This window comes from Aquarana catesbeiana, linkage group LG05 (assembly GCF_042186555.1).
Source record: "Aquarana catesbeiana isolate 2022-GZ linkage group LG05, ASM4218655v1, whole genome shotgun sequence".
NCBI classification, from domain to species: Eukaryota; Metazoa; Chordata; class Amphibia; order Anura; family Ranidae; genus Aquarana; species Aquarana catesbeiana.
Genome location: NC_133328.1, coordinates 73,911,137 through 73,931,256, shown reverse-complemented (window position 1 = coordinate 73,931,256; position 20,120 = coordinate 73,911,137). Strand labels below are relative to the sequence as shown.

The window sequence follows — 20,120 nt, the reverse complement described above, 5'->3', positions numbered from 1 at the left end:
ATGCCTGAGCCGCGATTGCATCACTCCTGCGCATGGAAGCCATGATCGTGTCACAGATCTCTGAAGGGACGGCATACTCAGTATGCCGTCCCGTCAATGCGAATGAGACGGTGACGTCACCAGCTGGAAAAAAAAGTGAATATCTTCTAAATGTGCACGTTTAGGATATTCCTTGTGCCTCCAGGTAAGATTTATTATAAGCTTACCTGTAGGTAAAAGTCACCAAGCGGTGTTTACTACCTTTTTAAAACCAATATTAGTCTTCATCTTTTATAGCAGATAAAACAATGAAAGATGATCGCTGACTGGATATTATAAGTTTATACACTTGCATCATTAAAGGCATTAGAATACAAAAGTGGGTAGATTTTCAGGTTATCTTATTGTGAAACCACATTTTAAACAGAAGCTTACATATTTTAATATACAACACCCTAAAGAGGATCTGCCAGTTTGGAATATAATTCATCAATCAGTTTTATCTCATACATTTTTTTTTCATAGATTTTATTGTCAAATACGAGAGGCTTGAAAAAGCCTGTCCTATTTAGAACATACTTCACACACATCTCCCTTTCTACATTAGCACTATGTATTCACCATAGCCACCTCCTCCTTACTACAAACTTTAAAGGTAACATATAGTCTTGTAAATTTATATTTTATATATATATCGGTAAAAGAGATCAATCTAATGTAAATAGTCTTATGCTGGTGTGTATCTTAAAAGCAAATTCTTCTGTGTATCATTTGTAATTTTTTTTTTTACATTTGTAGGCCTTACTTACTGGTGCTTTATAATGATTGTGTTTACTACTCCTTCTCACAATGTGAGTCAGCTGACACATTCAAAGCATTGGACTCCTATTGTGGTTGATATTAAATCTCAGCAGTTGCTAAAGTGGTTGTAAACCCAAGAAAAAAAAAAACCTGCAAGACAAAGGCAAGCCTACTAGCTCATTATGAATTACTTACCTGAGATCGAAGCCCCCGCAGCCGACCTCGTACACCGCTCCGAGGGCTGACATCGCTCCCGGAGTCACTTCCGGGTATCGCGGGCTTCGGCGCTGTGATTGGCCGGAGCCGTGATGCGGGAGCCGCCGGTAACGGCACATTCACTGAAGCACATGTGCTGATGACGTCAGCATATGCAAATCCAGGGTAGCTATAGGTAAGCCTTATTATAGGCTTACCTGTAGCAAAACGTGTGTTGTAATGGTAACCACTAATGACCTCTAGATTTAATACGAAAACAAAAAAAATTAAAAGCAAGCTTGTAAAAATAAGAACTTCACACTAAAAGGTGTCTTAACCTTATGCTGCTGGCATCATGGAGGTAGACCTTCCAATATGCTACAAATATGTGCACCAGTGTTTGTGCTGGAAGTGCACTCCTACCACAAAGACCGAGCAGTCACCAACAGCTCCTGATCTTGTACTAAGGAACGGGAGCCAGGAGGACCATGATTGCTGTGATAGCCTATGATTGGCTATCACAGTGATCACGTTCTAAAACCCCACCCTTTGAACTCTCTCCTGCTGAATAGAGAAAAAGGTACATTGTATCTTTCTTTGCTAGTCCAAGGAGTAGAAAGTAAGGCCTCATGCGCACAGGACATTTAAAAAACGTCAGCGATCATGCCAGGAAAAAGCAGCATTAAAAACACGCTGTTAGCCGCATTTTTGAATAGCGTTTATGGGTGTTTTTCGCCATTTGTTCAGTAAAAACACTCCCTATAATGCAAAGACGCCTAAAAATGCCAAATGCGGCTAAATGCTTGTTACAGTTTTTAGCAGCATTTTTTTGGCAGTTTTCGTTTTTACAGTTCAACAGCCTCTGTTCATGGACGCACACACAGGCTGTCGTTTTTTTCTACTGCCTTTAAACGCCTCTGAAAGTTTGTGTGTGCATGGACACATAGGCTAAGATGGAGGGGCGTTTAGAGGCAGTTAAAAAAAAAAACATCAGACGCCCTAACAGCAGCTGTAAAAACGCCCTGTGTGCATGAGCCTTTAAGATAAAAGTCTATGTAAATTCATTAATAAATATATAATGGCTAGCTTGAGTCTTGATCTAGATTAGTGCCAGGGTCGAAGATCAGGGTCAGTATGTTTTAGGTAAAATTGAAAAAAAAAAACTTGTGTTTTGAGCAGGAAAAGGGCCCAAAACAATAGTGCACATTTTTTTTTTTAATCCTATCTTAAAACACACTGGTACCAACACCAACCTAGATCAAGCCCTGATCTAACTAATTTACCTTTAATATTATTTTATTTTAACAGACTTTTATTCCACATCCTGCTTTCCTAGAGACGAGGAAAAGGTACAATATTTTTTTTCTCTATGCAAAGGAAACATGGGATGCAGCTAAGGCATTTAAAACAAGTGATCACTTTGATTACCTATCACAGTGATCATGTGATTGGGAGCTGATAATCAGTACAAGATCATGTGCTGGAGGTAACAGCTCGGTCTCTGTGCTGGGGGCACAAGATTGGGTGCACTCCAAGCACAAAAAAATGCCACCAAGGAAGAAAACCTCCTAAGACAATGAAGTTGGTTACTTGGTAACATCCATTTTGACAACTCTGTTTTTGGCTACATAGCAGGATACAGTAATAATACGCTAACACATTTCGCCTTGAATGTAATTTGTGGTAGAGCATGTATTCTTTGAAGGAAGAAAGCCCACCTTCGTAACATATAATATATGTATATACTGTCCAGCTTCTACTGAATTCCTGATGTTATTCAGTAGAGGGGTGGAGGAGCATGATTCTGTCTAACTTTTTTCAGTCATTTAAATGAAAAACCCTACAAAACAAACAAATTAACCCTCAGGAGCAATCATTAGCTATGAAGATACCCATATAATGTATGCTACAAAAGATGTAGCCAACTTATTGCCTATACCTTACATTAAACAGGTCGATGAATAAAATCTAATAAAATGACAGATCCTCAAAGCACATTTTTGTTTTGTTTTTTTCTATGTGATACAACTGAATTATAATAAAGTGAAGTGGCTAATACATCTGTGAAATGTTCCCTAATGATGTGCACATTACACACACAAAAACATGCTTTAATTACAATCTATATAACAATATTCTTGAAACTTCCTCCCACCAAATCACTGGCTTCAAAAGCGAACAATTACATTCATTTTTTTTATCTAAATATCTTACAAAAGACCTCACTAACTACAATCCATTCAGTATAAAAAAAAATATTTTGCTTATAAATATCATCTCTGTCAATTTTGGAAGCACGTACACAATAGAGATACTCCACTGTATAGGCGAGAGTGGGGAGGGTAGTGGATGAGGGTAACCAAGTAATTACGCCTTCATTCCTCTTCATCTGCTTCTATGAAGTTGGTTATCTACATTACAATCTAATAGGAGAGAGCGCCTACGATCAAATAGTTAGGTTACCGAATGTAAAGTACCATCATCCCAAAAATCTACTACAAAGGGAGGCGGGGAGTGGGGAAAGCCGCAGTTCGCTGCTTTTGTCGGCAGATGTCCCAACCCCCCACACACAGGAAAAAACACAGGGGACTATTTCGGTACTGAAGGTAGTTGGGTATTAGTACAAAAAGGTGGAGAGAAGGTGATAAGATAAAAACTATATTTTTAATAGAAAACCATTTTAAAAAAGATATATATATCTAAATATTACAATAACATATACAGTTGTAATACAGGACAGGGCAATATATACAACCATATGAATTGCATCCAGTAATAGCAGAGATTGCAAAAATTACTTGGATTCTCGACCGGTTTCGCGGTATTCACCGCTTCCTCAGGAGAGTAAAGTCTATAATGTAGCATAGAGAACAAATAATAAATATACAAAAATTCACAGATGCATACAGTTTTTGTGGTGGTTGCAGCGTGGTCATTGACAGGCTCACCCGTTCAGGTATTCTCTGTAGGTATGTGGGGCCCCATACAATTCCCCCTGCTGTTATCCCCTGTGTTTGTCGCAGGGGGAATTGTATGGGGCCCCACATACCTACAGAGAATACCTGAACGGGTGAGCCTGTCCTTTCTATATTCAACTTGTACACTATTGTTTAATGTATTATTCAATGACCACGCTGCAACCACCACAAAAACTGTATGCATCTGTGAATTTTTGTATATTTATTATTTGTTCTCTATGCTACATTATAGACTTTACTCTCCTGAGGAAGCGGTGAATACCGCGAAACCGGTCGAGAATCCAAGTCATTTTTGCAATCTCTGCTATTACTGGATGCAATTCATATGGTTGTATATATTGCCCTGTCCTGTATTACAACTGTATATGTTATTGTAATATTTAGATATATATATCTTTTTTAAAATGGTTTTCTATTAAAAATATAGTTTTTATCTTATCACCTTCTCTCCACCTTTTTGTACTAATACCCAACTACCTTCAGTACCGAAATAGTCCCCTGTGTTTTTTCCTGTGTGTGGGGGGTTGGGACATCTGCCGACAAAAGCAGCGAACTGCGGCTTTCCCTACTCCCCGCCTCCCTTTGTAGTACATTACAATCTAACTGTATAATCTCTTCCAGATTAACCCACAATTTTGTAGTGTGAGGGACTACCCTAAAATGACCCTTGTACTAAACTAAAAACTAGAAAAGAGGTGTTCCATGTAAAAAAAACAACAGGTACAGTGGGGAGAATAAGTATTTGATACACTGCTGATTTTGCAGGTTTTCCTACTTACAAAGCATGTAGAGGTCTGTAATTTTTATCATAGGTACTTTTCAACTGTGAGAGACGGAATCTAAAACAAAAATCCAGAAAATCACATTGTATGATTTTTAAGTAATTAATTTGCACTTTATTGCATGACATACAGTAAGTATTTGATACATCAGAAAAGCAGAACATAATATTCGGTACAGAAACCTTTGTTTGCAATTATAGATCATACATTTCCTGTAGTTCTTGATCAGGTTTGCACACACTGCAGCAGGGATTTTGGCCTACCCCTCCATACAGACCTTCTCCAGATCCTTAAGGTTTCAGGGCTGTTGCTGGGCAATATGGACTTTCAACTCCCTCCAAAGATTTTCTATTGGGTTCAGGTCTGGAGACTGGCTAGGCCATTCCAGGACCTTGAGATGCTTGTTATGGAGCCACTCCTTAGTTGCCCTGACTTTGTGTTTCGGGTCGTTGTCCTGCTGGAAGACCCAGCCACGACCCATCTTCAATGCCCTTACTGAGGGAAGGAGCTTGTCGGCCAATAGGGTTGTCCCGATACCACTTTTTTAGGACCGAGTACAAGTACCGATACTTTTTTTCAAGTACTCGCCGATACCGATACTTTTTTTTTTTAATGTCACGTGACAGTGTTTTTTTTTTAATAATGCTTTCTTTTTTTTCAGGGGGGGAAGGGGGTGAACGGTGTATGTGTCTTTTTTTTTTTATTTACAATTTTTATTTTTTACAATAATATTTTTTTTATTCTTTATTGCAATATGTGTTTTTTTTTTTTTTTAATCAGCCCTGTTGGGGGGCTTTGGTGAGATATCAGGGGTCTTAACAGACCTCTGATATCTCCCCCTTGAGACAGAAAGAGACAGAGGATAGAGATTCCCCAGTCCCTTTCTCTGCAGCCTCAGCTGCACTGAGAATGAATGGAGAGAAGACAGCAGCTTCTCTCCATTCATAAACTGACACATCGTAATCACAGGAAGTTACAATGTTTCAGTTATGTGAATAGACAGAGTCAGCTGACTCTGTCCATTCACAAAGGAAGGAGGAGGAGGACAGCACAACGGAGAGGGAGAGCGGAGAGGGACAGCAGAACAGAGGGGACAGCGGAGAGGGACAGCAGAATGGAGGGAGGCAGAGAAGGAGAGGGGGACAGCGGAACGGAGGGGGATAGCAGAACGGAGGGGGCATGGAGGAGGATGCGGTGACAGTCAGCGGTGATCGCGTGTGGGGGATTTACAAGCACCGATCATCGCTGTATGTCACTAAAGCCGCTGAAAGGGCTTTCTGGGGGAGAAGCTTGTAACTCCCCCACACGCCAATCACCGCTGACTTCCAAGTATCGGGGGAAGCATCGGGAGCATTTGCCCGAGTACAAGTACTTGAGCAAATGCTCGGTATCGGTGCTGATACCAATACTAGTATCGGGACAACCCTATCGGCCAAGATCTCGCGATACATGGCCCCATCCATCCTCCCCTCAATACGGTGCAGTCGTCCTGTCCCCTTTGCAGAAAAGCAGCCCCAAAGAATGATGTTTCCTTCTCCATGCTTCACGGTTGGGATGGTGTTCTTGGGGTTGTACTCATCCTTCTTCGTCCTTCAAACATGGTGAGTGGAGTTTAGACCAAAAAGCTCTATTTTTGTCTCATCAGACCACATGACCTTCTCCCATTCCTCTTCTGGTTAATACAGATGGTCATTGGCAAACTTCAGAAAGGCCTGGACACGCGCTGGATTGAGCAGGGGGACCTTGCGTGCGCTGCAGGATTTTAATCCATTACGGCATAGTGTGTTACTAATGGTTTTCGTTGAGACTCTAGTCCCAGCTCTCTTCAGGTCATTGACCAGGTCCTGCCGTGTAGTTCTGGGCTGATCCCTCACCTTCCTCATGATCACTGATGCCCCACGAGGTGAGATCTTGCATGGAGCCCCAGACCACGGGAGATTGACCGTCATCTTGAACTTTTCATTTTCTAATAATTGCGCCAACAGTTGTTGCCTTCTCACCAAGCTGCTTTGCCTATCATCCTGTAGCCCATCCCAGCCTTGTGCCGGTCTACAATTGTATCCCTAATGTCCTTATACAGCTCTCTGGTCTTGGCCATTGTGGAGAGGTTGGAGTCTGTTTGAGTGTATGGACAGGTGTCATTTATACAGGTAACAAGTTCAAAAAGTTCAAACAGGTGCAGTTAATACAGGTAATGAGTGGCGAACAGGAAGGCTTCTTAAAGAAAAAAATAACAGGTCTGTGAGAGCCGGAATTCTTACTGGTTGGTAGGTGATCAAATACTTATGTCATGCAATAAAATGCAAATAATTTTTTTTTAAATCATACAATGTGATTTTCTGGATTTTTGTTTTAGATTCTGTCTCTCACAGTTGAAGAGTACCTATGATAAAAATGACAGACCTCTACATGCTTTGTAAGTAGGAAAACCTGCAAAATCGTCAGTGTATCAAATACTTGTTCTCCCCACTGTATAATCCCTATTTACCTATCATACCTGTCCCACTGATCTTCATTCTATAGTGCCCAGAGAACAGACTTCCAGAAGTGTCAGGTCCTTTCTTGGTCCTCCACCAAATATTGTGGTTCCTTCCACCAGCCTTTATGTTACTACAGACACAGAATTAATGTAAAGGCCAGTGGATCAAACCAGAATTTTTCATGGGGGACCAGGAATTAAACATTTTGGGCAGAACAGGTTTATAGTAGAAAGCGCTTTTCTAGTTTTTAATTTTGTGGCAGGGTTTCTTTAGGATTCTATTCAATAAATCTATCAGGTAGACTCTCCCAATACATAACTGTTGGTATATCTAAAGGAGAATGTGAAATATTTGTCCTTAAAAATCTACTTTCATTACTGGCTGACTATCCTTTAAAATCCCTCTGTTTCTGCATTTTTTTAATCCAATATTTCCAACTAATACTTTCTAGGGTTTTACGTAATATATATATATATATATATATATATATAGAAACCTGCATTTAAAATGCAACAAAAACTGTAATAGTCAATTAAGAATTTGTTTCTGACATATTACAGAATACAGAACACACCGTAATGTGCTCCATAGAAAATAAATTAAGATGTTGGCATCTATGGTGTAATAAATACGGTACATCGGAAACAAGTTTAAGATCATCTTTATACTTATGTGTTCATGTTGCAATGTGACTGTGCACAGGTGTGCTGGGAATGCTTATTTCTATTTGTAATTTCTAATTTGTTTCTAATTTATTGCTTTTGGACCCCAATGCACAACCACACTGCAAACTCGCCTAACCCTCTACTGTACTACCAACAAAAATAAAAACCTAATGCACTTTGTTGCAGTGCTTTAGAAAAAAGAAAGGGTCAGGAGTGTTTTTTTATTTTTTTGGTAGGTAGAAACTCGTTGTGAATCCTATAGAAGTGAATAGACATAAGATATCACAACGGGGTTGATTTACTAAAGGCAACAAGACTGTGCAGTTGTACTTATTTACCCCAGAGCTTAGTAAAAAAATTTTAATTTTCCTTGAACCTGATTAAGTATTCTTTACAAAGTGAAGCTTTACCACATTACATTTACTAGAGGCAAATGAGTGCAATTGCACTTGCAAAGTTCACATTCTACTTGTCTTTAGTAAATCAACCCCAATGTGTATTAATGAATGCACGTTGATGTAAATGGGCCCTCAGTTCTTTCTTTAAACCTGTGTGTACCCATGTTTATATTCACTGCTGCATATGGACATTAATGAGCAGTCAGAACAATCCAGCCTCAGCTCAAGGCAGCACATCTAATGATTGATAGCAAGCAGATCTAGTACACGTTCATGAATGGATAGTACATCAAGACATGGCGATGCCACTTATCTCAAGGAGAAAATAGTGATCAAGACATGCTTTTTTAACCCGCCCCATAAGTCACTCCTTCAGCTGGAAGCTTCTGGGTGAAACTGTACATATGAGATTATTGCTGGCTCTAGAAACTGTCACCCAATGGCTATGAGTAGTCATTGCACAGCCATAGGGGGTGGAGGAAAAGGAGACTGTGAAAGACCATCTTTTGACAACAGAAAGCAAATCCAGGCAATCACTGGTGTTAATTTACTAAAGGCAAAAAGACTGTGCTCTTTGTACAGTTGCCCTCTACAAGGGCATTTGCTCCAGAGCTCACTAAAGGGGATGCTGTGCTGACTTCCATCATCCAATTATGTGCAAGCAAAAATGCGTTTTTTTTTTTTTCCCTTGCATGTGATTGAGTATTCCTTGCAAAATGAAGCTTCACCTCATTTACCAAGCTCTGGAGCAAATGCCCTTGCAGAGAGCACTGTTTTCCTTTAGCATTAGTGATTCATTATGGTTGATTTACTAAAGGCAAGCAGTGCTCTCTGCGAGGGCATTTGCTCCAGAGCTGACGCTTCAATTTGCAAAGAATACCCAATCACATGCAAGGGAAAAAAAACAGCATTTTTGCTGTTTTCTGCTCTGGAGCAAATGCCCTTGCAGTGAGCACTGTTTGCCTTTAGTAAATCAACCCTGATGAATCACTAATGCTAAAGAATGCAACTCAGTAGCAGGGAAGAAAGACACCTATACCTTTGGTGTATTTTCCAGTAACATAAGCAGGCATATTCCAGGATCACCAGATCAACAAAAGGAGGCCTGGAGCAGTACAGCTTTGCTAAGATAAAAATGTAAAATATTACATTGGTAGGCTATAAAGTATCCCAAGCCTTTATTTCCTATTTTGTCTGGAATGTATCTTTAAAGAAAGATCAGGTTGGCCTAAAAATAAAAATGCCAGGCCTTTGTCTTCAGTAAATTTTTTAATGTTGGCCTCTTTTTTTTTCAAAGTAGAGGTTAAATAATAAAAGCACTGCAAACCAGCAGTGGTAAAGATATCACACAGGTTATATAAGTGAATGTGATTTTACCACTTACACAGGAAAGGATCCCGACTCAGTGGGGTGGATTTACTAAAACTGGAGAGTGCAAAATCTGGTGTAGCTGTGCATGGTAGCCAATCGGCTTCTAACTTAAGCTTGTTCGATTAAGCTTTGACAATAAAACCTGGAGGCTGATTGGTTTCTATGCAGAGCTGCATCAGATTTTGCACTCTCCAGTTTTAGTAAATCAACCCCAGTGACTCTATTGGGTGGTGCTAATTTTACCCCGTTCATCCTTCACTCACCACTATTAGGCCTCTTGCACACGGGAGTAAAAAATGCTGAGTTTTTTATTGATCTGAAATGAGATGCATCACTGTCTATGGAACCGAGTAAAGATCAGTAATACAGCGTTGACTACAAACGAAAATAGAATATTTTTCATTTGAGTGGAGTAATTTACTCATATGTACGTGTTTACGTGAGTATAAAATGAGTATATTACAACACTGGCAGTGAAGAAGAATTTCACTCGTCTATACACTTATGCACCCATAGGCCTCTTGCATACTGCAGTTTGAAAGAAAAAGAAATCCCCCTTCGTTGGGACTTTGTAGGAAGCAAACACACATATAAATTCAGAAAATATAATTTATTGAATATACATAAAATCATTTGCTCAGAGCACTGCAGGGCGGGGAGACGCAAACGAGTGAGGACCTTTTTTGTTCATATGGAGGTCTAATATTCAAGGATTTGGGAAGTGTTGCTGCTACATACGGACCTGGAGCCATATTTAAGGCTTTGGATAGCGCTTTCACTCCAAATAAATCTACAGACCTGGTTTGGCAATTTGCCATACCTGACTCCCTGCGATCACCAGGCAAATTGAATTAGGTATATCCCTGTTCTTATAACATTATCGTGCAATATTGGTGCCGAGGGCTGGCGTCCACTGGCACCCCCGCTGGTAGTGCTTCATCATTCTTTCAAGTTATATGGTGGAACTTTTCACAAGGTAGGTGCTTCTCATAATTACTGCTGCTCATCCGTCCCATATGGTTGTCAAGAGTATCCATGCTTTGTACCATTACGATATGTCCTTTTCTATTTTTTGTAGTAAGACAAAATTATGACTACATATACTCTTATTAAATACCCCTGAGGAAGGTGCTTGAACCAGAAATGCGTTGGGTACCGGAGATCATTACATACCAGAGAGTAACAACCTTCATTTTTGTCATACATACCATGTAACCTGTTGTTTTTTGTCTAGTCTATGCTGCTTTGCATACTTGTATAGTAATTTTCTATGTCCTTTTAAATACTGGTCATTACATGATTGAATAATTTTATGTATATTCAATAAATTATATTTTCTGAATTTATATGTGTGTTTGCTGCCTACAAAGTCCCAAGGAAGGGGGATTCCTTTTTCTTGACAGAATACCAGGGATGTGGCAACTGCACACTGATCTGAAATCTGAAACCCCCCTTTTTTGCTGCAGTTTGAAAAAGCTCAGTACAGCGGGTTTTTTTTAACGCTCTAAAATGCAGCCCATTGTTTACAATGTGCCTGTACACACAGGTGCGTAAACAAGCACTGCATATTCTTGAGTAAAAAAAAAAAATCTGCGTTCCTGGTCAGTTATTTGCATCGGTATGCGCAAATACGCACATATGAGCATAAATATTCATGAATTTTCCCTAGGAATGTATTGTGTGCGCATATACGTGCATAAATATGAGCAAAACAAACACCTGAAGTTACATAAAAAAAGCAGATGCTCAAACATCAGTATCATGTGCAAGAGGCCTTACTCATCTATACTCAACATTAATCAGGCCTTTACACAGTGTTTGGCCCCTTGCACATGGGAGTCCTGAGTAAACATCAGAAAATTATGATGCCCATGTGCAAGGGGCCTTTGTTTCCATTTGTATGTTAGAACATTTTGAAATGATTGATTTCATACACTATAAGTATTAAAATAGATCTAACTAGATGACATTTAGGGGTTGATTTACTAAAGGCAAAAAGACTGTGCACTTTGTAAAGTGCAGTTGCTCCAGAGTTTAATAAATGAGCAGAAGCTCTGCTGACTTTCATCAACCAATCATGTGCAAGCAAAAATGCTGTTTTTTTTTTTATTTTCCTTGCATGTGATTGGATATTCTTTGCAAAGTGAAGCTTTACCTCATTTAATAAGCTCTGGAGCAACTGCACTTGCAGAGTGCAATTGCACTTTCCAAGGTGCACAGTCTATTGGCCTTTAGTAAATCAACCCCTTAGTTTTGCTCAACCACTGTGTATCATAAACAATTAAATACAATTCTATTTTCAGCTCTTTTTTGCATCTCAGTCCTGCTGATCTTCTGCAGTCTATTTGCAGCCCACTTGGTCTGCATGGTTCTCTGATGATGACAATAGCGGCTGTTACTTCTCCGTGGGAAGCGCACATGACAGGGTAGCAATGCATAAGAGCAGATAGGAGAGAGGGGCAGAGTATTGTCATCCCAGAACAAAGAGCATAATTGCGGGATCACCAGGTATTATTTTTAAAGCCACACTTTTTTTTTAAAAAAATTGAAAATTACTGCAATCAACAATACTTATAGTTTCATCAGCTCATGCCCTCCAGATCACTCCCTCCTCTCTATGCTGTGACTGGGTATTTCAACTGATTAGAAACTAAGAGAGCCAAAAAGCAGCTTAAGCCTTGTACACATGTGCCCTAAATAAGTGTATGATGTATTACATATTCCTGCAGCTCTTCTTTACGTTTTCCATAAAAGTTGACAGCATTGTATTAGAATCAATGAACATCTGGATAATGGATCAACCATATTTACTCCTATTTTCTCACTCACAGAACCTTTTGCAGAACATAAGAATTACTGACATCAAAGAAAGGGGATTTATACCATTTTTAAAAGCGGTTTTCATTTATGTTTCCTGCAATATATATAATATATACACATACAAACAGATTTATGCTGTGTTAAGGTAAACATATACAGTCTGAAAATATTGCTTGCAAAATGGACCAAGTTGCTTTGAAAAGGAATATATCAAACAAAGACTTTAAAAACAACCATTCCCATTACTTCAATTCATAAAAAAATATATCAATGGCTGTTGTGTTTGCCACAACCTGGGGCTTGGCTTTGAAATGTCACTGCATTGAGGTACGAGGGGGGGAGCCGGCTACCTTAGGACAGCGTGGCCTAATTGACTTGTCATTACTACCAGAGTTATCTGACAATATAAAGAATAACTCTAATGTAATTATAAAGCAATGCATTATTTGAAATTATGATAAAGGATATTGTTTTAAACTACGTAGCTGCTGAAATCACTAAATACAATCAATTATCACTTTTTTTCCTTCGCTTACAATCAGAAAATGGATTTGATTTACTAAAAAAGTTGAGAATCTCAATCAATAGCAGATTCACTTCAATTATACAATCATGTAAAAAGCTAATTCCTGATTTATCCTCAAATGCTTGGGTCTTCAAAGCGAACAATACTAGAATTTAAAGAGTAAATATTCTCAATTCCTTTAGAAAAGCAACCCCATGGTATCAACTAGCTCATAGATTATTGGGCTGGATTACTACAGGAGTTCACTAAAGCAAGCCATAGGTTATAAAAATTTTCTTTCCTTCCAGGCAAGAAAATTGCTCAATTCCCCCATCAATGTAGTCAGTGTTGATGGGGAAAACCCTCCTGGAGTGATATTGTATTCTGCAGGCGGGGAGCCCTCCCTGCAGAACACAATGATCATTGATTGCAAACTGCACAAGTGTGAATCAGGTCTTAAAGAGTGTTGCAGCACTGGAGCTGGTGTCCAGGCAGTAGATAACCTGTACTTACAGGCTGTGCATCTGTCCCTTAGGCAGTTCCCCTTTTGCTTCCATCCCTTGTCCTAGAGGGAGAGGAAACAAGGTGGTATGAGCCTTTTACAAGGAGAGACAGGGTGCAGACGATCGCTCTATGACCAGCAGCCAGCCACCTAGGGAGACCCAAATGAAGCCCCACCACCACCGGCAGTGACTGCATGCAAAAAATCCAACAGGCTTGTCGGACTGAAGTTGTCCATGCTTACCCAGCCAAGATTCAATCTATCTATGGCCAGCTTTAGGAAGATACATTTTCACTTGGTAAATAAGGTGAAGCTTTGCTCATTTCCATGACTAATCACACTAACGTGCGAGCAAAAATTCTTTTTTTTTTTTTTTCATTTCTCTTGCACATAATTCGGTATCCAAAGTAAACATAGCTTCTTCTCATTTACTAGCATTCGCTTTACTAACAGCAGCCTCTACAGTTTTAGTAAATCAACCTATAGGAGTCTGTGCTCATTCCTGGCACTACATCCTGATGACTGACCATACTAATTACGCAGGCTCATTATAGGCACTACTCAAGGAAGTCCTCTCAACTTTTCTGTGATGTCCCTGGTCTGTAATAACAAAAGCCATGCAGTCAGTTGCACATTTGTCTGCCCTCTCCTTCTCGAGACTGATCCGTTTGAATTTATTACTTATTTAAAAAAAAAAAAAAATCAACTTACAGGCAAAAAGGAATGGCCAAACTCTTATACACTCTCTCACTCATACTAAATACATCCACATTATAAATATTTTATATATTTATATATATCCTAAAGAATGACTTATGACTTACAAATGCACTTTTGGTTCAGAACGAAGACAGAGGGCATTGAATGAAAATAGTCATGAAGTTTTCTTTGCTTTTCCTCTTCTAGAGGACGCCATGTGTTCCAGGGGAAATGTAAGATGGCAAGTTCCCAATAACTTTATAAACATTTATTATACAGTTGTCTACCTTTTCACTTAAATACAATAAGTAGATTGATGTCAAGAAAAAGGTAAACTCAGGAATAGATATACATCACTATCTTGTGAAGAGGTGTGTTTTTTTTAAAGTCAGTTCAGTTTAAACATAAAGTGACATTTGGCTCAGCTAGTGCTTAAAATGAATTAGAATAATTAGTAATAGGGGACATTTATGGGTCATGGATCACACATTTATAACAGTGGAAAAAGACCCCATGGGGTTGGTTGATTTACTAAAACTGGAGAGTGCAAAATCTGGTGCAGCTGTGCACGGTAGCCAATCAGCTTCTAACTTCAGCTTGTTCAGGTAAGCTTTGACAGAAAAAAACCTGGAAGCTGATTGGTTTCTATGCAGAGCTGCACCAGATTTTGCGCTCTACAGTTTTAGTAAATCAACCCCCCTATGTTGAATGCATCTGAGATTGCAAGGCAAAACAATGAAATTATCAGCTTTGTAAATAGGTTCTTTGGATTAGGTCTCGGAGGAACCCATTTCTGTTTTTTTTTTTCATTGCTGTGTTCATTTTAGAGAGATTGCCCCTCATCCCCTGTTCTTGTGACAACACAGCAAGTTAGTAGAATCTTCCCAAAGGGGACACAGACAGCAGACGTTATCGTCTAACCTCTCCCTACTTTATCTAACACAATACAAAGAAAAAGTTTTAGCTTTAAACTTTCCTTGTTACAATTGTTATAGATATCTATCAAATGCTTGCACATACACAGCTATGTAATGATATTCTACAGTTACAGCTTTGCAAAGCTGGCATGGCCCCTAGTGACAGGTGATACATGAGGCTCCTGTCTTAGAGCTCATTCAGTTTGGCATTGACATCCATTCTGTGTGCTGAGCCACTTTTGTCTGCATCCACCTTGGAGCTGCATGCAGGCGGCCTATAAAAGTGACCATTCATGACTTGGCACACTGCTCTAGACAGACATCCAAAAAGTCTGGTGACTCTCACTGCCTGGTGCAGGCAGAGAAGAGCCCGTCCTGGCTCTGTACAACTCCTGGAAAAAAGAGATCAAACCGGTGCACACCAGCACAGCCCAAATGCAGGATCAGCAAACACAGCTTCAGCCCCGCTCCATCCAAGCCACGTCCACCGATGTGTTTCGCCCCACCCACAGGGCTTAGTCGTGAAGGTAAGACTAAGCCCTGTGGGCAGGGTGAAGTGCACTGGGGGCATGGCCCAGATAGTAGCCATGTTTACTGAGCCTACAGAATTGGACGCAGATGTAGTGGCTGCATGGAAAAAGTTTCATGTCAAAATTTGATGTGTGCATGGATTCATATGTAGACAGTGTGGCTCTGTCTTTGCAGCCGCTGCATCTACATCCACTTCAATAGCCTGCCTGCACGCAGCAGCAAAGTGAATGCAGACACACAAAAAAGAGGCTCAGTGCACAGGATGGGTGTCAATGCAGTCTGAATGAGCCCTTTTCGGACTTGGCTACATAACAAAACAGAACAATAGAATGATCCGACGTTAGTACAGCGATCTCCCCCGCTGAGCTATTGTGTTCTTACAGGGGGGCGGCCCCCCGCCAGAACACTCCGGTCAGCGAGCTCTGCCATTGGTTGAGAGCTCAGATTGGGAACTGGTAGGCTGCTGGTTTTCCAGCATGCTCGTCTAACAGAAGCCAGCCAAATGGCTGGCTTCTGTCGGACCGGCTCCCATACACACGGGCCGAATGTCGGCCGATTGTTGTTGAACTGGCCAATTTCGGCCGGCATTTAGCCCCTGTGTACAGGGCTTTAGCATTCCACAGTTCTGCCTCTAACATGGTAAAAAGTTAATTTGCTGTTAGGCAATTATATATTTACAAAGCTGTTGATTTCACTACCATGCCATGCAATATTAAATATGGCAAAATACATGGCCACACTTTAAGGGAGTGCTTGACAAAAGGTAGCAGGGTGGTGCCAGGGTGCTATCTGAATATACAAAGATCGATGACTTCTGTTTTGGTCTGCATGATTAGAAAATGCATTGGTCATATACATTTTTCTAAAATTGGGCATTGATTACAACATTCTTAGAGCAATTTTTTTTTAATCTCTAATAAAAAAAAATTGGCAACAATAAAAAGGGAAAAAAGGGGAGATTCTGGAACCACTGAAACTGACCAGATAAAAAAAACTGTTACAACTTGGCTGATGTGTTTTTGTGTAATATAGTGGTTTTCATGTTAATGGATTAAAGGCCTACCTATATTATTACACCTTAAGGACCTGCCTAATTACTTTGGACCTTCAAATTCCATTGTTCACTTTTCCAGGAAGGGTCAGTAAATGATCCACTGGACAGAATGAATTTATAGTATTTGGTCCACCTGTACATAGCCCAGCACACATAGTCAAGTATGAAAGACTCCTATTTCCTTTGAATGTGGAGAAAAAATATAAAAAAGAAAAACTAAGAGAAAAATAAAAGAATAAACAGCAATATATATCATAGTTCATAAACACTGCTTCAACAGAGTGGTCCTAAATAAGGTGAGAGAGATCAGGGCAGCATAGCAGCTAAGTGACTTTTGACTTTAAGTGGATACTAACTGCATGGAATTTTCCCATGTTTGAAGGTTTCCTTTTGTAATTCAAAAGTATACTAGATAGTTAGCCAACGTCTAACCACATTGGAAGTACAATTGGTAAGGACACCACCGCCCCCATAATACCCAGTGCAGGAGCTCAGAGGGAATAGTGTTGTCACTTCCTACACCATGTGACAGTGCTTTAGCCTAGCTACCAAATACATACAGGAGAAGGTCACGTGTTCCCTCATATCTGGAATTAGTGGGTATTTTGCAGTAGCAGACAGACAATGAGCATTGGGGAAGCACTAGAGAGATGAGCAGAATGGTCAGGCAGTAGGCTTTAAACAAACGCTGTGACTCTGCTCTAAATAGACACTGTGGATTGATTTACTAAAACTGGGGGGTGCAAAACCCGGGGGCCACTGTGCATGGTAACCAATCAGCTTCTAACTTCAGCTTGATCCAGTTTTTTTTGGCAAAGTTTAATTGAAGCTGATTGGTTTCTATGCAGAGCTGCACCAGATTTTGCACTCTCCAGTTTTAGTAAATCAACTCCTGTATCTCTTCAAACAAGAAATTACCCTAAGAGAAGCATCCCTGTGGGAATTGTTAAACACAACTTACGTGGACCTATATGCAAATATCAACTTAAAATGAATCTGTTATAAGCCCTCATTAGTAATACACTGGCTTTGATATTTTCAGTGCACTAAGCTATTTTTCCTGTTTCCACTTCCATTTGTTACAAAAGAGAAATCAATATCATTCAACTAAACACCTGTCTGCTTGCAGCTGCCATTGTCTGACTTACAGGTTGTTCCAAGGAAGTCACCTCGCTTACAGGCACTTCACTGACCTGGAATTAGCAGGCAGTTTATGAGTCAGACAGTGGCTGTCTCCATCAGATTGCTTTTAATTAATGACAGATTCTCTTTAAAGATATGCCAACAATCTTGCTGAAGGAGGAACAAGTAGTTGAAGGGCTGAAATAATCGTGTTGGTCACATAACCAGAAGCCTAGGCTTTTGCACAACCTCTGCTAAAGGGCAGAATCACCCAATGTGAACTCAAATCCTTTCATTCAAAAAAGATCACATGAAAAATGCCTTGACTTTTGGCTATGTAGTGTTTCTTTGCTAAAAGATTTGTATCCATTGATGTTTTTCTTTTGTGTGTGTGTGAAGTAACATTTCTTAATTGCACATTTGTTTCCATATGGTCTGAATTAGCTCCACCAATATAGCTGAGATCCTATTAGATGCTTATCTATATTCCCCAGAATACCATCATCTTAGTTATGACCACCCTGTGTATACATATATCACACAACTAACTTTCATATGTGTCCAAGTTTGTGTCCAGCATTTGATTTTCGTTAACTTCCTTATTAGTTTCCGTCTTTTCTTACTCACAAGGTTGTCATCAGAGTAGGATGGAGAGCGATGCTCCATCCAAATCATTGAGAGGAGTGTGAAACAAATGACATGGCTTTATATTGTTTGCAGAAGGTGACAGATGTATCCCATCTTTGTGATAGGGAGGCACTGTAGGGGAGGCTTGCCAACGATTCAGAATAGAAAAAGATGTCCAATTTCCCGAGACAAAGACAACAAGGTATCCACAAATCAGTATGTGAGACACAGTAGTCTGCAAGGTGGAGCCAATGTTAGGATACGATGGCAGGAGACCATCGTACAATAGTCAGGTTATCAGCACTTGCAGAACGTCTCTTGGCCAGTTTTCGGAAGTCCTTGTACTTGTCCTCACACAGGCGTGAAATTGCCTAAATGTAGTTAAAACAAACATAGTAAGTGTATTAAAAGATGAATAGAGTTATGTGGACCTTTAAAATACAATAAAGCCCATCTTATTTAAAAAAAAAAAAAAAAAAAAAAGACCAATGCCTAGCTTCCCTGCACCATTGTGTTTTCTGAGTGTACCTTAACCCCTTGTCTACCAGGGTACATATATAATCGTTCTGGTATTCAACTGGTTTCTGAGTGCACAGATGGACATTTATTCTAAAAGCTGCAATATAATAGGGATTCACAGCTATCTTGCAGCTATCAATTAAACCCAGGATGGGAGGTCTTGGCACGTAGGCTGGCCATAGATTATATATATATATATTTTTTCGATTAACCAGCGAAAGAAAAACAATGTGCTGATTCCTCCCACCAACACACCCGATGCTGATGGGGGAATCTTTCCCGCAGCACTAATGTGTTCTGCCGGCGGGGAACCTTACCCACTGGCACAATACAATGATCAGTGTTGCCAGCCATAGCCGGCGGCACTATTCGTTCGGGAAAACCTAGACGGGCTAGTTGTACAGAAGTCGTTCAATAGATCGACTTCTGTACAACAGCCCATACATGGATTGAAATTGCAATCCAGTTCAGTGTAGCAGATTTAATGTAGAAATAATAGGAATAAAAATGGACTTGCAAAACTAAAGGACAGAAGTCATTGCTTTGAAGCCTAAATCCAGTCTAGGAGACCCCACTGATCTTGGCCCGTAACTGGAGTGGGCTGAACAGTGTTTGGGATGTTTACTGACCTTCTTAGTCATTGTGATACAGTAGAAGGAATCCTGTTTGCAAGTAAACTGAAATGAAACAGGATCCCTTCCATTCTGATGCCTGAAGCCTTCTTGTACCACTTCTGCTACGAACAGCCACAACACTCTGCAGCCCACCCTGGCACTGGCCATGGTATATGGGCAATTTCTGTCTTCTGGTTTTGTGAGTGTCCTTTCATTCCCTTTATTTCTACCTTAAAACTGATACACTACCAGTTAACACTTTGCCTGGTATTAGGAATTTGTTCATGCAGACTTGTAAAGTGACTGAAAGATCCACTTTAAGATCGTCATTCTTTACCTTAGCTCTCAAAGCAATCTCAGAGAACAAAGCGGTCAGTTAAAATAGATATTCCCAACCATTCTGTCCCTCCCTCTTTATTGGCCAGAATGTGCAACCCAATAGAAACATGCGTCCTTGAACACTTTAGAAAAATTGCTACTGGATCATGTGGCTGGGTCATGTATACGCTGCTAGCCGCCATCTGAAACCCAATAAGAAGTCGTAGCTTCCTATATGGCTAG

General features: G+C 40.0%; 1 protein-coding gene across 1 annotated transcript in view; it reads right to left on the bottom strand.

The window, feature by feature from the left end:
• Positions 1 to 12,534: 12,534 nt before the first annotated feature.
• The window catches only part of CCNY (cyclin Y), a 195,573-nt gene continuing 187,987 nt past the window's right edge, over positions 12,535 to 20,120 (bottom strand). Inside the window, exon 10 of the mRNA XM_073629888.1 lies at positions 12,535 to 18,797. Coding sequence (XP_073485989.1) covers positions 18,681 to 18,797 — 117 coding nt within the window. The 3' untranslated portion in view covers positions 12,535 to 18,680. The remainder of the gene's footprint in view (positions 18,798 to 20,120) is intronic.